Source organism: Zonotrichia leucophrys, chromosome 23 (assembly GCF_028769735.1).
Source record: "Zonotrichia leucophrys gambelii isolate GWCS_2022_RI chromosome 23, RI_Zleu_2.0, whole genome shotgun sequence".
NCBI lineage: Eukaryota > Metazoa > Chordata > Aves > Passeriformes > Passerellidae > Zonotrichia > Zonotrichia leucophrys.
In genome coordinates this window covers 6,330,942-6,348,761 of record NC_088192.1, presented here as the reverse complement: position 1 = coordinate 6,348,761, position 17,820 = coordinate 6,330,942, and the positions used below count along the sequence as shown (strand labels likewise).

Here is a 17,820-nt window from a genome sequence, read left to right as displayed (position 1 = left end):
AGAAGTTTGTCACAGTGAGGGTGGGCAGGGGCTGGGCTGGAATTGCCAGAGCAGCTGTGGCTGCCCCTGGAGCCCTGGCAGTGCCCAAGGCCAGGCTGGCAGCACCTGGCACAGTGGCAGGTGTCCCTGGATGGCATTTAAGATCCCTTCCAACCCAGCCCACCCTGGGATTCTGTGATATCCCAGCCCACCCAGCACCCAGAGCTGAGGGAACAGGGAAGGGGAGGGTGTTGAGGGATGTGCTTGGTCTTCACCAGAATCCCAGAGTGGGTCAGGCTGGGAGGACCCCAGGGTCACTGGTGGCACTCCTTGCTCCAGCAGGGCCATGCCAGAGCTCAGGGCACAGCAGAGTTCCCTGTGCCTCTGCAATGTCCCAGGAGGAGACTCCAGCCCCTCTCTGGGCTCTGCTCAGGGCGGGCACTGCCCAGGGCAGCTGCTGGGCTCAGGCCCTGCCTGTGGCTCTGGGGGCATCGCTGGGCCTGGAGCAGAACCAGGGCCTGCTCTGAGCCCTGCACAGGGACAGACAGGGACAGACAGACAGACAGGGACACACAGGGACAATCAGGGACACACAGGGACAGACAGACAGACAGGGACACACAGGGACAGAGACACAGGGACAGACAGGGCTGAGGGCTCCTCTCAGCTGGGGCTCCCCTCAGTGCTGAGCAGCCCCAGCTCCCTCAGCCTTTCCTGGGCAGGGAGATGCTCCAGTGACCCCGCAGAGCCCAGCTTCCCTGGGAATGGATCCCTGACACCTCCCCTGGGCTGTGCTCCATCAATTCCTCCCTTAGCTTCACTCCCAGGCCCAAGTTTTTCCTTTCCCCATTCAAATGTTTGAATTTTCACTTTTCCCCTTCCCATTCTCCCCTCATGGCACTGCAGGGAGTGAGAGCCTGGAGGGGCTGAGCTTAGACCTCAGCAGTGATTACTATTAATTGATTAATATGCTTAGACCTCAACAGTGATTATTATTAATTGATTAATGAGCTTAGACCCCAGCAGTGATTATTAATTGATTAATTACTGAGCATTAATTGATTAATTACTGAGCACGTACCTGAAGTCTTTGACGTCGGCGTCGATGCCGTTCTGGACAGGCAAACCATTGGATTTATCCATCACATCCCCCTCCTCCTTCAGATCTCCCAATTTATCTCCATCAAACGTGCCCTTGCTTTTCTTATCCCCTTTGTCATTCTCATCACTCTCTGCATCCCTCGGCCCCTGGGCAAAAGAGACATTGTTTTAATGAGCTGAGTTTTCAGATCAATTCTCCTGTTACCCCAAGATGGTAACAAATCAAAGACACATGTCACCAGAAAAGAAGTAAACATTCATTCCTACCAATAACATCACTAAAAATACAAAATATTCAATAATAATCAAAGAAGTAAGGGAATTAGCTCTCACTCTTCCAAGAGGTGTTTCATCTCCTCAGGTTTCTTCATTTAGTAACTCAAGGTTTGCTTTTATAGGCTCTAAAAATCCCATCCCAAAATAAGTTTAAGGAATTCTCTTTCTAGATGGGACTTGAGCACTTCAAAATCAACACCAGCAAATGCTGCAGGGGCACAAAGTGAATCAGAGCCTCTGTGAAGTGCCTGGCTCAGTGTCAGACACAGCTCTTGACTGGACAAGTGTTTGAAAATCACCTCAGTTCTGGAGGCATCAACAGTGAATTCCAAAGCACAGCTCATTTAGAAACACTCAAATAAATCACTGCCTCAGTCATTAGCCCCTGTAATCCTGAAGCACATTTCTTTGGGAGGAAAGGGGAAAAAAAAAAGAGGGAAAAAAAGGATTTCTGTTGTGTTGAGCATTCCATGAGTGCTGTTACATCTGCAGCGTGTCTGCATTTTATTGCACTTGGGAGGAGAATAAAGGGTGGTGATGCCTGGGGCAGTGTTTTGAACAACAAAAGGGAGAGGAAAAACAACATAATTTATGATAAAAACCAGCAAGGGGCATATAAACATATTTATCAGAGGCAGCTTTGGTGCTGTCACAGGGACAGACATGCAAAGCCTGCCTTCCACTTGACTGCAGGGAGAAGTGCTGGGCACACAGCATTTGTGCCTCTACCCACTGAACCCTTTTCCCACTCTCTCTGATTGGAGGGAGGGATTTTCCCCTTATATTCAGAGAAAAAAAAATGTTCTGAAAGCAAAAATCTTTTGGTGTTGCTTCTGGAAGAAAATAAAATTGTGTTTTCTTAATATTCCTTGGAAATGCCACCTGTAAAGCCAACCCAAAACAAGGGAGTGCTCAGCAGTGACAGCTGGGTCACCACTGTCACTCTGATTGTGGTGACACCCCTCCCTGGCCCCCAGCTGGGATAAACTGGCTCCTTGTCCTGAGGGCTAAAATCCCAAAAATCCTCCCTGCTCTCCTTGTCCTGGGTGCTCATATCCCAAAAATCCTCCCTGCTCTCCTTGTCCTGAGTGCTCACATCCCAAAAATCCTCCCTGCTCTCCTTGTCCTGGGTGCTCATATCCCAAAAATTCTCCCTGCTCTCCCTGCTGACTGTTCACATCCCAAAAATCCTCCCTGCTCTGAGTGCTCACATCCCAAAAATCCTCCCTGCTCTGAGTGCTCACATCCCAAAAATCCTCCCTGTTCTCCTTGTCCTGAGTGCTCACATCCCCAAAATCCTCCCTGCTCTCCTTGTCCTGAGTGCTCACATCCCAAAAATCCTCCCTGCTCTCCTTGTCCTGAGTGCTCACATCCCCAAAACCCTCCCTGCTCTGAGTGCTCACATCCCAAAAATCCTCCCTGTCTCCCTGCTGAGTGTTCACATCCCAAAAATCCTCCCTGTTCTCCTTGTCCTGGGTGCTCACATCCCAAAATTCCTCCCTGCTCTGAGTGCTCACATCCCAAAATTCCTCCCTGCTCTCCCTGCTGAGTGTTCACATCCCAAAAATCCTCCCTGCTCTGAGTGCTCACATCCCCAAAATTCCTCCCTGCTCTGAGTGCTCACATCCCAAAAATCCTCCCTGCTCTCCCTGTCCCAAGTGCTCACATCCCCAAAATTCCTCCCTGCTCTGAGTGCTCACATCCCACAAACCCTCCCTGCTCTCCCAGGGCTCTCCCAGCTCCCTGGGCAGCCCCACTGAGGGCCAGCAGCCCCAGCAGGGCTGAGGGCAGCAGCCAAAGGAGCTCTCCCACATTTCTGGAGCCCTTTCCCCACTCCAGGCTGGCTTTGAGGCCAGCTCTCCCCACATCCATGAGCTGCAGGCTGTGCCCCTTCCTCACCCCACAAAAGGGGGGTGCCATTCCCCAGGGAAACACACCCAGCCACAAGCAGGAGCTCAGGGAAGGGTGCCTGACACCAATCTGTTTGTTAGGGAGGTTTTATCCCAAAAAACAGCATGAGGAAAACCTCCAGGACAAGGATGAGCATTATGCCATGACATTATCACCAGGTAAAGGGTTTGGAGCTGGAATCCCATTTCAGGCATCAGCACCAATGTAGCTGTGATATTTTCTGAAAAACCCCTTTTTTTAGGATTTTTTCTCCTGAGAAGTTGAGAAGCCTCAGGAACAAAATGTAAACATTGATTATCTGCTGCTGTGGAATGCAACAGGTGCATCTGTGATTGGTCTCATGTGGTTGTTTCTAATTAATGGCCAATCACAGTCAGCTGGCTCAGACTGAGACACAAGCCTTTGTTATCATTCTTTCTTATTCTATTCTTAGCCAGCCTTCTGATGAAATCTTTTATTATTTTAGTATAGTTTTAATATAATATAGATCATAAAATAATAAATCAGCCTTCTGAACCATGGAGTCAGATCCTCATCTCTTCCCTCACGCTCAGACCCCTGTGACACCATCACAGACCGTGGCAGCCACAGGCTCAGGGCAGCTTTGTGGGACCTTTCCCAAGGATTAGCTTGGATGGGCTGGTTCTGCTGGAGGCTTTCCAAGGATCCAGGGAATCCCAGCACTTCCCATCTCCCACCCCACACCCCCAAGCCAAGGTCTAAACCTGCCCTGCTTGAGGGAAGAGCTGAACTGAGAGCAAAGACAGAAAGCTCTGCCCTAGAAATGATTGCCAGCCAAGCAAAGGGAGGAAAGCACAGAGATGAGACACTTACAAATGCTCCTTTCCTTAGGCAGGAGTCTCCAGGAGATGAGCTCAGCACGTACTCCACCATGCTGACCCCCAGCCCGCCGCTCTCCGAGCGTGGGGACAGCACAGAGTTCACCTCACTGTTCACATGGAAGCCCTGCCCAGGTCTTCTCTGCACCATAATTGGCTGGGAAACCGAGTGATCTGCAACAAAACACGGCAAACTCTCACAAGCACATCCAACTATTCAAAGGAGGCAAATGAAATCATTCAATGTGTACTCCCCAGGGGCTTATTTGCACTCAGAAGTGCCAACTCTGGGATTCTGCTGGTGGCCATTTGTTAAACCACGATGGCTTTCTCATTTTTTAAATACTACAATGTGCAAACCTGCAAGTGAGAGCTAGGTTTAAAATCTAAACTTATAAAATGTCAGAAATGTAAGACTAATTAAAGGTTGCAATTAAAAACTCAAAGGTTTAGTTTTTAGTTTTAGTACAATTCTTGCATCAGCAGAGTGAAAACAAGTTCTGGCTTGTCATTTAAAACATGATCCTGCTGCTCCAGCAGCCCTGTGCCCTTTGTTCCACCAATTGTTGTGTTCATGTCAGGATCAGAGATTGTTTTTGGCTGCTCTTTCCTCAAGGAAAGGTTTCTGAGGAGTTCATTTCTCCCTCCTCATCCCCCTGTGCTCCTGCACCAGCCCAGCCCTCTGAGGCTTTGAGATCCAACCAGGGCGGGCTCAGGGGCTCCAAACCCGGCTGGGCTCTGCAAAAATCCCTGCCTGGGGAGGGGAGAGACCCCAAAAGGGGAGGGGAAAGGGGGGGGAAATGGGAAGGGGGAAAAAGGGGAAAAAAGGGGGAGAAAAAAGGGAGAAAAAATGGAGAAAAGGGGAAAAAAAGGGGAAGAAAAAGGGGGGGAAGGGAGAAAAAGGGGGAAGAAGGGGGAGGAAAAAAGAGGGGGGAAAGGGGGGGCAAATGGGGGGAATGGGGAGGAAAGGCTGGGAAAAGGGGGGGAAGGAAGGAAGGAGGGGGAAAAGGGGGGAAAGAGGGGGAAAAGAGGGATAAAGGGGGAAAAGGGGAGGAAAGGGGAGAAAAGGGGAGGAAAAACAGGAAAAGGGGGGAAATGGGGGAAAAATGGGGGAAAAGGGGAAAGAGGAAAATAGGGAAAAGGGGGAAAGGGGGGCAAAGGGAAAGGGGGGAAAAAGGGGGAAAAGGGGGAAGAAAAGGGAAAAGAAAAGGGAAAAAGGGGGAAAAAGGGGGGAAGGGGGGAAAAAGGGGAAAAGGGGGAAAGGGGGAAAAGGGGGAAAAGGGGGGAAAGGGGGAAAAAGGGGAAAAAGGTGGAAAAAAAGGGGGGAAAGGGGGAAAAGGGGGAAAAGAGGGGGAAAAGGGGGGGGAAAAAAGAGGGGGAAAAAAGGGAAGGGGATTCTCTGCTCCTGGCAGCAGGCAGGGAGTGAAAAGCAGCAGGGCTGGGGGGATGTGGAAGGAGCAGCAGTACCCAAGGACACTGACACTGCAGCTTCCTCCTGAAGCAGCTGAAGGCAATTCCATCCTCTCCCTGCTCCTGGCTGAATTCCTTTCCTTTCCCCATCAGTGTGGCCACAAAGGCACTTGGGCTGGGGAGATTTTTTGGGGATAAAGCTTCCAAAAATGGGAAAAAGCCAGTTTAAACCCAGCACTGCTGCCCAACTCTGTGTCCCAGGAGGGGAAGGAAGGGCAGGACTGCAGCTTTGAGCTGGGCTGGCTTTGAAGGGTCTAAATCCACAACTTTGGGGAAGAACAAAACCCCAAATCCATGAGGGAGGCCTGCAGTGCATCCTGTGGGCAGGGATGGAAAAGGGATGGAGCCAAGGGAGATCCAGAGCTCACCTGGATGGACTGAGGGGATTGTGGGGGGAAAAAAGCTTCCAAAAAAAGGGGAAAAGTTGGTTTTAACCCAGCACTGCTGCCCCAGGAGTGGAAGAAAAGGCAAAACCCCAAATCCAGCAGTGAATCCCTGCAGAAAGGATGGAACCAGGGAGGATCCAGGCTGCACCATCCCATGGGGGGATTGTGGGGGCAAAAAGCTTCAAAAGAAAGGGAAAAGTTGATTTTAACCCAGCACTGCTGCCCAACTCCATGTCCCATGAGGGGAAGGAAGAGCAGGACTAGAACTTTTAGATTTTAAAGGTTCTGAAAAGCCTTTAAAGGTTCTAAATGCCCAACTCTGAGGCAACTTTGAGGAGTGACACCCCAAATCCAGCAGTGAATCCTGCAGGAAGGATGGAGCCCGGGGGGATCCAGCCTCACCACCCCATGGAGGGATTGTGGGGGCAAAAAGCTTCCAAAAAAAGAGGAAAACCTGATTTTAACCCAGCACTGCAGCCCAACTCCATGTCCCAGGAGTGGCAGGAAGAGCAGGACTAGAACTTTTAGATTTTAAAGGTTCTGAAAAGCCTTTAAAGGTTCTAAATGCCCAACTCTGAGGCAACTTTGAGGAGTGACACCCCAAATCCAGCACTGAATACTGCAGGAAGGATGGAGCCAGGGGGGATCCAGGCTCACCATCCCATGGAGGGATTGTGGGGGCAAAAAGCTTCCAAAAAAAGAGGAAAAGCTGGTTTTAACCCAGCACTGCTGCCCCAGGAGTGGCAGGAAGGGCAGGACTAGAACTTTTTTAAAAGTTCTGAAAAGCCTTTAAAGGTTCTAAATGCCCAACTCTGAGGCAGAGGAGTGACACCCCAAACCCAGCAGTGCAGTCTGTGGGCAGGGATGGAGCCAGGGGGGATCCAGGCTGCACCATCCCATGGGGGCTGCAGGGACTGGGGGGATTGTGGGGCGAAAAAACTTCTAAAAAATGGGAAAAGTTGATTTTAACCCAGCACTGCTGCCCCAGGAGTGGAAGAAAATGCAAAACCGCACGTCCAGCAGTGAATCCTGCAGGAAGGATGGAGCCAGGGAGGATCCAGGCTACACCACCCCATGCAGGGATTGTGGGGGCAAAAAGCTTCAAAGAAAAGGGAAAAGTTGATTTTAAACCACCACTGCTGCCCAACTCCATGTCCCAGGAGGGGAAGGAAGGGCAGGACTAAAACTTTTAGATTTTAAAAGCTCTGAAAAACCTTTAAAGGTTCTAAATGCCCAACTCTGAGGCAGAGGAGTGAAACCTCAAATCCAGCACTGAATACTGCAGGAAGGATGGAGCCAGGGGGGATCCAGGCTCACCATCCCATGGAGGGATTGTGGGGGGAAAAAGCTTCCAAAAAAGAGGAAAAGTTGGTTTTAACCCAGCACTGCTGCCCCAGGAGTGGCAGGAAGGGCAGGACTAGAACTTTTAGATTTTAAAAGTTCTGAAAAGCCTTTAAAGGTTCTAAATGCCCAACTCTGAGGCAGAGGAGTGACACCCCAAATCCAGCAGTGCAGTCTGTGGGCAGGGATGGAGCCAGGGAGGATCCAGCCTCACCATCCCATGGGGGCTGCAGGGACTGGGGGGAAAAAGCTTCCAAAAAAAAAGGGAAAAGTTGATTTTAACCCAGCACTGCTCCCCCAGGAGTGGAAGAAAAGGCAAAACCCCACATCCAGCAGTGAATCCTGCAGGAAGGATGGAGCCAGGGAGGATCCAGCCTCACCACCCCATGGGGGCTGCATGGCTGGGGGGTTTGGGAGCAGAGCCCTCAGGTGCTGCTCCCTTATTTATTGTGGGGAGCCAAAAGGAAACTTCCAGACAGAGCTGTGGGATGAATGGGAACAGCACAGGGAGGGATGAGAAGGGGCTGGGGGAGAAAATGCCAAGCTCAGCTGGTCCCAAAGCCTGGCTCAGCCCTAATTCCCCTCAGCCCCAGGCTGGGACAGGCAGCAGCCAAAACCCCCCAGGGCCCAGAGTGACCCAGCCAGGTACATGGGGAGAAGCTCTGCCCCCTTTTCATGGCCAATTTTCAATGGAAATAATAGAAAAAGGCCTTATCACTAATTTAAAAATGGGTATTTTCATCAGGGAAAACCCCACACAAGAGTGAGGTAATGCCATTTCCTGGGAGCTGCAAATGCCATTTCCTGGGAGCTGTAATTTCAATTTCCTGGGAGGTGTAAATGCCATTTCCCATTTCCTGGGAGCTGCAGGTTTTGGGAGCTGCACCAAACCCCAGTTCTCTTCCAGCAGCAGATTCATGACAAAAAATCCATGGACAGAACAAATCAAAGATCAGCATTTCAAACCCAGCACTTGCAGGTTTTTTTTTTTTCCCTGAATATTCTCCCCCAAAGTTCAGAACCAGGGAGAGTCTCTGAGCCAAGAACAAAAACTTTGGCAGATAAAAATCAATATTAATTCAAAATCTCCTTTTTGTTCTTTTTAAACTGAATGTTGCTCCCCCATCAAGTGCAAACTCAGGGACAGCCTCTGATGCAAGAACAAAATCTTTGGCAGATTTAACTCAACACTAATTCAAAACATCATTTTATTTTTATTTAACTGAATGATGGGTTTTGGTTGGTTGGTTTAGTATTTTAAAAATGAAGGAATTTTTTTTTATTCATCTTGTTGTCCAAGACCTTTGTTCAAACTTTCAGCTGATCCATCCCAAGGCAGAAAACACATCAGAAATTGAAATTTTCAGGGTAATTTAAGGTTTTTAAGCAGATGAATATGAATTTACAAATATTCACATTAGACAATGTTCTAACATCCATGGATATCCTAATTTTATCACAAAGCAAAGTAAGGTTTTCTATTTGTTTTTATTACATAAGCCAGCTGGGTTTTTAATTTAAAGCTGTGTCACCAGGCCATGGATTTGAGTAAATAAATTGCACATTTCTGTATTCAACCCCAACTAAATGAAGGAAATAATTGAGCTACCTGATGTTCCCCAAGCACTGTCTCTCCACTGATCTCCCAGAAATATCCCTTTTGGTCCATCTTTGCTGGAATCATCAGATTCCCAAAACTTTTTACCCGGCAACAGCTGCTGCAATTAAAAAAAAAAACAAAAAAAACAAAACAAAACAAAAAACAAACAAACAAAAAAAAGAACAAAACAAAGCAAAGCATGATTAAAATAAGTATAAAATGCAAACATAAACCCCATAAGCGTCTCCCTTCTATCAGGTATCAAGCATTACACACAACTGAGATAACCAAATATTGAAATGTTGACATTCCCAGGTGAAAGCTGAGGGAACAATTGCACGTCCCCATTGCTGATGCTCCTCCCAGCCCCAGGAGCCCCCACACATCAGACACACTCACAGACACTCTGCAGCCTCCCTGCACTCACACGGGAAATAAAGAGGGGAAAATATTGTGAGATATTCCTGAGATCACCTGGGAATAAATTCCTGTCTGCCAATGGGATCTGCTGCTGGAGGGATGGGAAATCAGGGATGGGAAAGGTCAGGAATTCCCATTTCTCCTTTTGCTGGGGGGACAGGAAATCAGGGATAGAAAAGCCTAAGAATTTCCATTTCTCCTTCTGCTGGAGGGACAGGAAATCATGAAAAGAAAAACAGAAAAACCTCAGGAATTCCCATTTCTCCTTTTGCTGGGGGGACAGGAAATCAGGGATAGGAAAACTCAGGAATTCCCATTTCTCCTTCTGCTGGAGGGACAGGAAAGCTCAGGAATTCCCATTTCTCCTTCTGCTGGAGGGACAGGAAATCATGGATAGGAAAACTCAGAAATTCCCATTTCTCCTTTTGCTGGAATGACAGGAAATCAGGGACAGGAAAGCTCAGGAGTTCCCATTTCTCCTTCTCCTGGGGGGACAGGAAAGCTCAGGAATTCCCATTTCTCCTTCTGCTGGGGACTCTGGTGCTGCAGGGGTTCTTTGGGAACACTGGTGGGAGGGAGGGCAGCACCTGCGCCGTGTGCAATGGGACAGAGCCACCCTGAGCTGGGACAGCCCATGGTCCCTGCTCTGGAGGTGGCAGAGAGAATTTCCATCCCAGCCCACCGTGCCAGGGAACAATTCCCAATTCCCAATTGCCATCCAGCCCTGCCCTCAGGCACTGGCAGCCATTCCCTGGCTCCTGTCCCTCCATCCCTCTCCTGATCCCTCCTCCCGTTCTTGAGGGGCTTTAGGAACAGTTTCACCAGGGATCAGCTCCACACTGGGAACTCCCAGCCCTCAGGTGACAAGGGGACAATATCCCAGGAAATCCTCTGGATGGGATGGATGGAATTCCCAGCAGCACATTCACAGCAAATTAACCATGAAATGAGCCCTGCCTCGAGCTGGGATAAAACTCAAGGCACTGAAGATGAAAAGAACCTGAATGTGCCTGAAATTACCATGGAATAAACAAGAATCATCGGCTCTGGGGATCTCCCCTCTGGATCAGGAGTGCTGATAAATCCTGATTGGTATCTGTTTCAATACCCTGACTGATAGCAAATTAAATATCCTGATAAGCACTTCAATATCTCGATTTGCTATCAAATTCCATGCCCTGATTGATATCAAATTCAATATCCAGACTGATACCAACTCCTGCTGGTAACTCCAGCAGCAGAAGTGCAGATCTAAGGCTGAACTTGAGGAGTAAATCAGCTGCGGGATGCACCAAGAACTGATTTCTCAGCTCTCCTGAGCTGGTTTAAAGCACAATCACCAAGTTGTGCTCTCCTTCCCTCCCCAGCTCAACAGAGCTGTTTGTTTACAAACCCAATCAGTCTGCAGTGATTTCAGGCAGGATTTCTCCTCACACCCTCAGCATGTTTCAGGCTGCTCCAGGATAAAAGCAGGGGCCTTGCCCCATGCTCCCCTTCCTGCCACCCCAAAATAACCCCAAGGGGAGGGCAGGGGGCTGCCATGAGCAGCAATCACTGCAAACACAGCTGAACCTGCTGCTCCATCTGCACCAGGAGGGGGGGACAAGCCAAGGCTCTGCTCTCCAGTATTTATAAACAGCAGCACACCTCAGGTGGCTTGCAAATTCTTTTAAGCTTCTGTCATTCCCATATTTCTTCAATTGCAGCTATTTTTATTCCTGCTCTTGCCACAGTGCAGAAATAACAACTCTGCTCATGGCATTGCAAGGAATTTTAAACAGAAAGCAGCACAAACTGATTCAAGTGAATTTTAGCTGCAATTAAACACTTCCCATTTCCCCTGACCACACCTCACAGTGCAGGACACAAAATGTTCTACAGCCACAGCTCAAAATCAGTGAATCCCAGAATGGTTTGGGTGGGAAGGACCTGAAATCCCCTCCAGTGCCACCCCTGCCATGGCAGGGACACCTCCCACTGTGCCAGGTGCTCCAGCCTGGCCTTGGGCACTGCCAGGGCTCCAGGGGCAGCCACAGCTGCTCTGGCAATTCCAGCCCAGCCCCTGCCCACCCTGCCAGGGAACAATTCCCAATTGCCAACATCCCATCCAGCCCTGCCATTCCTCTGCCACTGGGAGCCATTCCCTGGCTCCTGTCCCTCCATCCTTGTCCCCAGTCCCTCTCCTGTATCCCTGAAAAGAAAATCATGGAATTGCTAAGGTTGGAAATTTCTGTTCTGCTCATTTTTTCCTGCCTCTGCCCTGTCCTGCAGGAGCCAAACTCCTCTCATCCTTTATTTCGACTTGGGAAGAAATCCCTCCCTGGCAGGGTGGGCAGGGGCTGGGCTGGAATTGCCAGAGCAGCTGTGGCTGCCCCTGGAGCCCTGGCAGTGCCCAAGGCCAGGCTGGGCATTGGCACAGTGGGAGGTGTCCCTGGGGTGTCCCTGGGTGGGCTCTGAGACCCCTCCCCACCCACAGCACTCTGGGATTCCCCAGCACAGCCGGGGCTGCACCGGCATTTCCTGCTGGAGAGGGATCCAGCCCTGCCCTCCTCTACCCCTTTCCTAAGGAAAACAAAACCTTTACCTGCACAACTGCACCCCAACACCTTCTGAATTTTGCAGTGAATCACACCCAAGGCTCACAAAACATTTTCATTCTCACTGTGTCCTGCACAAACCCCAGCCCTGTCCCCTCCAGTTTAACCTTTCCCCACCAGAAGCACCAAATTTCCAACTGGAACTTCTGCACCATCAGCAGAAACAAACAGAGGAGAGAAGCTCAGCTCACACAGAGATTCCAGAGCTATTTCCAGATATCAGGGAAACCCCAAATCCAGTATTAACAGATGCTAACAGGGGAGGGGGCTTTGTTCTGTCAAGTGCTGCTCCAAGCAACACAGAGCATTAGCAAGCAGCAATCAGCTGCAATTATGCAACAGGCTGCTAAGACAATGAATTTTTCCTCAGGGAAAGTTGTCAGTTGCAATGGAAGAAAGAAAAAAAAAGGGTATTTTAATTGACTCTCATGCAGTTGTGCAGGTTGGAAATTTCAAAAGAACAAGCAGTGGTTTAGAATCAGAGTGGTTTATTCATTCCCTGGTTTTTATTAAAATTGACCCTATCCAGTATGAAAATAATCCTGCTAAGCCCTCTTACAAAGGACTTACCAGTTAGGCCAATATTCAATTTGGCAGAGCAGGGAGGAGGGGAGGACTTACCCATCATCAACAAAAGCAATTCTTCCAGCAGCCAGGGCACAGAGATCCCACTGAGATGGGATTATGAATTAGACAAATTAAGAAAACTGATCCCCTTCAGACAAAGCAAATACTAAGATAAAAGCAGCCATCTGTGCAGGGCAGAACTGGGTTTGTCTGCAGCAACAGGCAGGGAAGGCAGCGAGGGTGCTCATGGGTGTGTGCAGTCCTGCTTTGTACTGCAGATGTTATCAGCACTTTCCAGCTTGGGCAGGGAGGGGAGCACCTGGCAGCAGTGCCAGCTGTGCCAGCCCTGCACAGGGAGGGGAGAACCCAGCAGCAATGCCAGCCCTGCTCTGCCCTGCAAGGAACTGGCATTCCCTGCCTGCTCTGGGACTCACACTGCTCACAGCTCTGAGGGCAACAGGAAAGGGAGCACAGGACTGGCAATGTCTGACCATTCCTTCTGCTCCATCTGCTCCCAGCCCTGCCCTGAGCTTTCCTGAAGTGCCAAGGGAGCTGCTGTGGCACCATCACCAACCTTGCTCTACTGTTCCCATCTCCACCCTGGCCCTATAGCTCCCATCTCCATCCCAGCCCTACAGACTCCATCCCAACCCTATGGATCCCATCTCCATCCCAGTCCCACTGTTCCCATCTCCATCCTGATCCCACTGTTCCCATCTCCATTCTGGCCCCACTGATTCCATCTCCATCCTGATCCCACTGATCCCATCTCCATCCTGGCCCCACTGATTCCATTTCCATCCTGTTCCCATCTCTACCCCCATCCCATAGTTCCCATTTCCATCCCAACCCCACTGATCCCATCTTCAACCTGGCTTCACTGATCCCATCTCCATCCTGGCTCCAATCCCATTTTCAGCACTGCCAGCACTGGGGAAACTGGAAAACCCAACCCAAACATTATTCCCAACTGCCAGGACTCCCCAGCTGCCAATGAATCATCAATTTATGGGGCCAATAAATCATAAATTCATGGGAATGCAGCACATCAGCAGCATGGAAAGCAGAGGCACAGGGGTTTAGTTTGGGGTGTTTTTTTCCTTCATTTTTGTTTGGTTTGGGGTTGTTTTTTTAATCCAGGTGCAGAAGTGTCCAGTCCCAGTCTCAGCACCACTGGGGCTGTGTCCCTGTGCAGGGGTTTCTCCAGAATCTGCCCAGATGTGCCACAAACCATGGACATGGGCACAGAATGATGGAACATCCTGAGCTGGAATATCCACAGGGATCACTGATCCAGCTCCTGGAGCCCAACAGCCCCAGCCTGGGCATCCCTGGAGCTGTGGCAGCCTCGGGGCCGTGCCCATTGCCTGGGCAGTGCCAGCACCTTCTGGGGGCAGAGCCCTGCCCTGATCTCAGCCTGAGCTGCCCTGGCCCAGTTCCCTGGCTGCTGTCCCCTATCCCTGTCCCTGCCTCTCCAGGTTCTGATGCCCCAGAGTTCCCCTACAAGGATCCCCAGGGGCTGCAGGAATTTCACTGCCCACACTCAGTGATCCCAGCACTGCAAGGGCAGCAGCCCAGCAGGAATTCAACACTTTCAGTGAAATGCACAATTATTTCTCACCAGCATTTCTCTTCCAGGGCAATTCCCTGCTCCCCCCAGCACTCCAGTTTGAGTCGAGCACCTCCAGTTGCCTCATGGCTCTGTGTCCCCATCCTCCTCCCACCCTCGGATTAAGTTTCACCAGCACCTCACCCAGCTGCTCCTGACTCCAGACAGACTTTGCACAACCTACTCCAAATGCCTGAGAGGGCTGGGGACAAACCCAGCTGCACCCAGAGCCCCTCTGTGTCCCCAGAGACACTGCAGCCACACTCCCTGCTGCAAAGGGACAATGAAACCCAAGGGATTTCAGCGAGGAAAAGCAGAGATGCAGCTCCCATCCTGGGCTGGGCGAGAAAGGGAACTTGTGTTAAGGCAAAGACAAGGGCCAGGGCTGTGGGATCAAGGGCCGGATGTGCTGGGCTGAGCCACAGCACCAAAATCCCACATGGAGCTGCCAGACAAAGCTCCAAGGTGAGTTCTCCATCCCAGAGAACAGCCTGGACATGGTGCTGGAACAGAGGGACAGCATCCCCTGCCCCAGAGCTGCTTCAGCACTACTGAGCAGTCACTATCTACAGCACAAAGCTTTCACAGCTCAGAGTGGAGAAAAGGGGGCTCTGGGACCCTTTTCAATCCCTGCTTGAGAAAATACTGCACTTCCACTCATTGGAAATTCAGGAATGTGAGGCTGAGAGTCTGAGGATGGAAACAGCCCCAAGAGAGAAGAAAGTTGTGGGTGCTTTTAAATTATTCTTAATGCTCCCAGATAAGGATATCTGTTGATCTCCAAGCATTATCTACATTTTGAGAGCAGGATAGAGAAGAGATTTAACTGTTTGACAGTGCTCTTTAACAAACTGCTCTGATGTGTTCACAAACTCCTTCCATCACTGAAATCATGACTGTGCTTAACAAGGAGCAAGGAAATGAGAAGATAAAAGAAATCTAACACTAAATGCAGAAATGCTCTTCCTCATCTTTCTCCACTATCAATTTATTTCAGACTCTCTGACTTTCTCCCCAAGTTCCTTCTCATTCCAGGAGCAGAAGGGGTGGAAACCACCAGTGCCTTGTTAAGGCATCTAAACTGCACAAAATCCAGGTGAGGACCATGGTCCTGAAAGCCAAACCAGATCCTGTGATTTTCTGGAAATCAGCCTTGGAGAGATACAGAGAAAATTCAATGGCTAAAGAATGGAAACTGTGAGACTGAGGGAGAAAAGTCCCAAAAGAAACAAGAAATAGTGCTTTAGCTGAAAGAGAAGGGTGAGATGTCACCTTTCCCAGAAAAAGCCAGCTCACTCCAGCATGTGGAAAAGCCCAGTGACAAAAAAATGTCATTGCCAAAACCTTCTGCATCACAGTTACAAGAAGGGAGAAAAAAATGAGTCATCACTGGGAGGCAAAGCTCCAAAACACAAACCCAAACTGGCTCCTCTCAGAAACGCCTGAATAAACCAAAAGCTGGGAGAACTCAGCATTTTTAGGAATTCCTTCAGGCATTCCAGCCCTGTGACCTTGTGTCCTGGAGTTCTGTGCTCGCTGGGAACCTGCTCACAGCCAGCCTGGGAATGAACCTCCTGCCCAAAGGAGGTGTCACCAACTCACAACATTCCCACCCCCAGCATTCCACAGGCAAGCTGCACATGGAGCACAGCAGCTGCTGGGCAGCAGCTTCAGGCAGGTTTGGAATGGCAGGTTTGCTCCTCTGAAAATCATTTCCAACTTTCTCTTAGTCAATGGTCTTGGGGTAAATTAATCCAACCTGGAGAAATGGATTTTCCTCTCAAGTCACATCAAAATCTAACCCTGGATTATGGTTTTCTACAGAAGAAAGGGGAGAGAAGGAAAGGGGGAAGAGAAGGAAGGAAAGGGGGAAGAGAAGGAAAAGGAAAAAGAAGGAGAAGGAAAGAAGGAGAAGGAGAAGGAGAAGGGAAGGAAGGAGAAGGGAAGGAAGGAGAAGGAGAAGGAGAAGGAGGAAGGAGAAGGAAGAAGGAGAAGGAGAAGGAGAAGGGAGAAGGAGAAGGGAGAGAAGGGAAGGAGAAGGAGAAGGAGAAGGAGAAGGAGAAGGAGAAGGAGAAGGAGAAGGAGAAAGGAGAAGGAGAAGGAAGTCTTTGACCCGAGAGAGGGCACCTCCCTATGAATCCCACCACACCACAGTCCTGGTTTGCTCTTTTTTTCCAAAACAGCAACTTCAGGGTTCCAAGGTTAATATTTTTTACACCTGGCTCATGCACAGGATGGATTAAACATGGAGGAAATAAACTGGTCTGAGCTTGAGAGGAGCATCAGACTTGCACCAAGTTGAGCTGCCACACATGAACATCCTCCTACCAGCCATGATTTTCTCCTCTGTCCTTCCACAAGGGACTCACTAAAGGCAGAAGGAACCAGGCAAGGCAAGGAAATCTTTCCATCCAACTTCCAGGAACCTACAGGAACAAGCTACTCTTTCAGGTCACTCCGAAACCAGATAAATTCTCTTTTTTCCAAGAAAACCAGTGGGGATTTCACCCTAAATCTGCCACCTCCTTGCTGCTGTGAGAGATTAAATTAACTCTGGCTGGGCTCTGTGAAATTCCAGCTGCAGGCCCATTATCTGTGCCCTGCTCTTACCCCTCCTGGGCTCACCCTGCCCAGTTACTCCAAACCCTGAACACAGCCCTGGCCTTTCTGCAAGAGCCAGAAAAAGGTGGCCAGGACTGCAAACAGAGCAGCAGACAATGCCCCACAGCCCAACGAGGCCTGAGCTCAGTGAATCCCAAAATAAACCTGCTCAAGGCTTGGGACACCTGTCCCTAGCTGGATTTCGAGCTGTTGTTGTGCAGCCACTCTCTCCTTGGATGAGCCAAGAGGTGGAAGGTGAACTGAGAGATGGATTCCAGCCTGGCAGGTTTGGAGTTGGATCAACCACACACAGACACTCACACACACACACACACAAACCTTGCAGACAGAACAGAGAGCCCTCAGCATCACACTCACCCAGCAGCCTCCAAAAGCTGCCATTTCATTTTTCCCCCTCCCAAAACACAGATTTTTTCCTCCAGGCCTCTCACTTACCTCTCCCATAGCCCGTCCCTCCAGAGCCAGCGCTTGGAAGTCGTGATTCAGCTCATCCATGGAACGCACCTATCCACAGAGGGGACAAAAGGCCATGAGAAATGCTTTTCTGTGCTGTTATTTTTATTATAATCACAGTTCAGAGCCATTTTTCTGCTCCACACTGAGAGCCTGGAACAAGGTTATGGAGCTCCAAGGATGACTTACCTTTAACACTGCCAGCAGTTACAACATTTCTATAATTTCATTATTATACACACACATGTATTATTACACACAGATTTATTTCTGTGTGTTAGATTTATACATGCACAGGAAAGGAACAACCAGCAATTACTTTTAAGACACACAAAGCCTAACACAACAGTTTCTGCTCATATTTCACAGTGGTTTCAGGTGAGGGACTCAAGGATGAGGAGCCAGCATCATTTCAGGTGGGAATCAAGGAAAATCTCCTGTATAAACCTGGCAAATTTACAATGTAAATTACCTTTACAAATTTACAGGTTACAACGACATGAGGCAGAAAAAACCAACACTTTAATTTGATGAAAACTGAGTCATTTAGAACAGAAAAATAAAGCATAAACTTGAAACTGTTGGATAAATAAATTGACGCAAGCACAGAATGGATCCACAAGGATGATCCAAGTCCAGCTCCTCTCCC

General features: G+C 49.4%; 1 protein-coding gene across 6 annotated transcripts in view; it reads right to left on the bottom strand.

The window, feature by feature from the left end:
- Positions 1 to 17,820, bottom strand: part of PUM1 (pumilio RNA binding family member 1) — a 104,305-nt gene that overhangs the window by 64,411 nt on the left and 22,074 nt on the right. For 4 of the 6 annotated variants that reach the window (XM_064731415.1, XM_064731412.1, XM_064731416.1 and 1 more), the window contains exons 3-6: positions 17,154 to 17,222; positions 8,913 to 9,021; positions 4,102 to 4,280; positions 1,061 to 1,227 (exon numbers count right to left, since the gene is read on the bottom strand). In XM_064731415.1, coding sequence (XP_064587485.1) covers positions 1,061 to 1,227; positions 4,102 to 4,280; positions 8,913 to 9,021; positions 17,154 to 17,222 — 524 coding nt within the window. The remainder of the gene's footprint in view (positions 1 to 1,060; positions 1,228 to 4,101; positions 4,281 to 8,912; positions 9,022 to 17,153; positions 17,223 to 17,820) is intronic. The other 2 variants (XM_064731417.1, XM_064731414.1) reach the window with 1 other exon arrangement.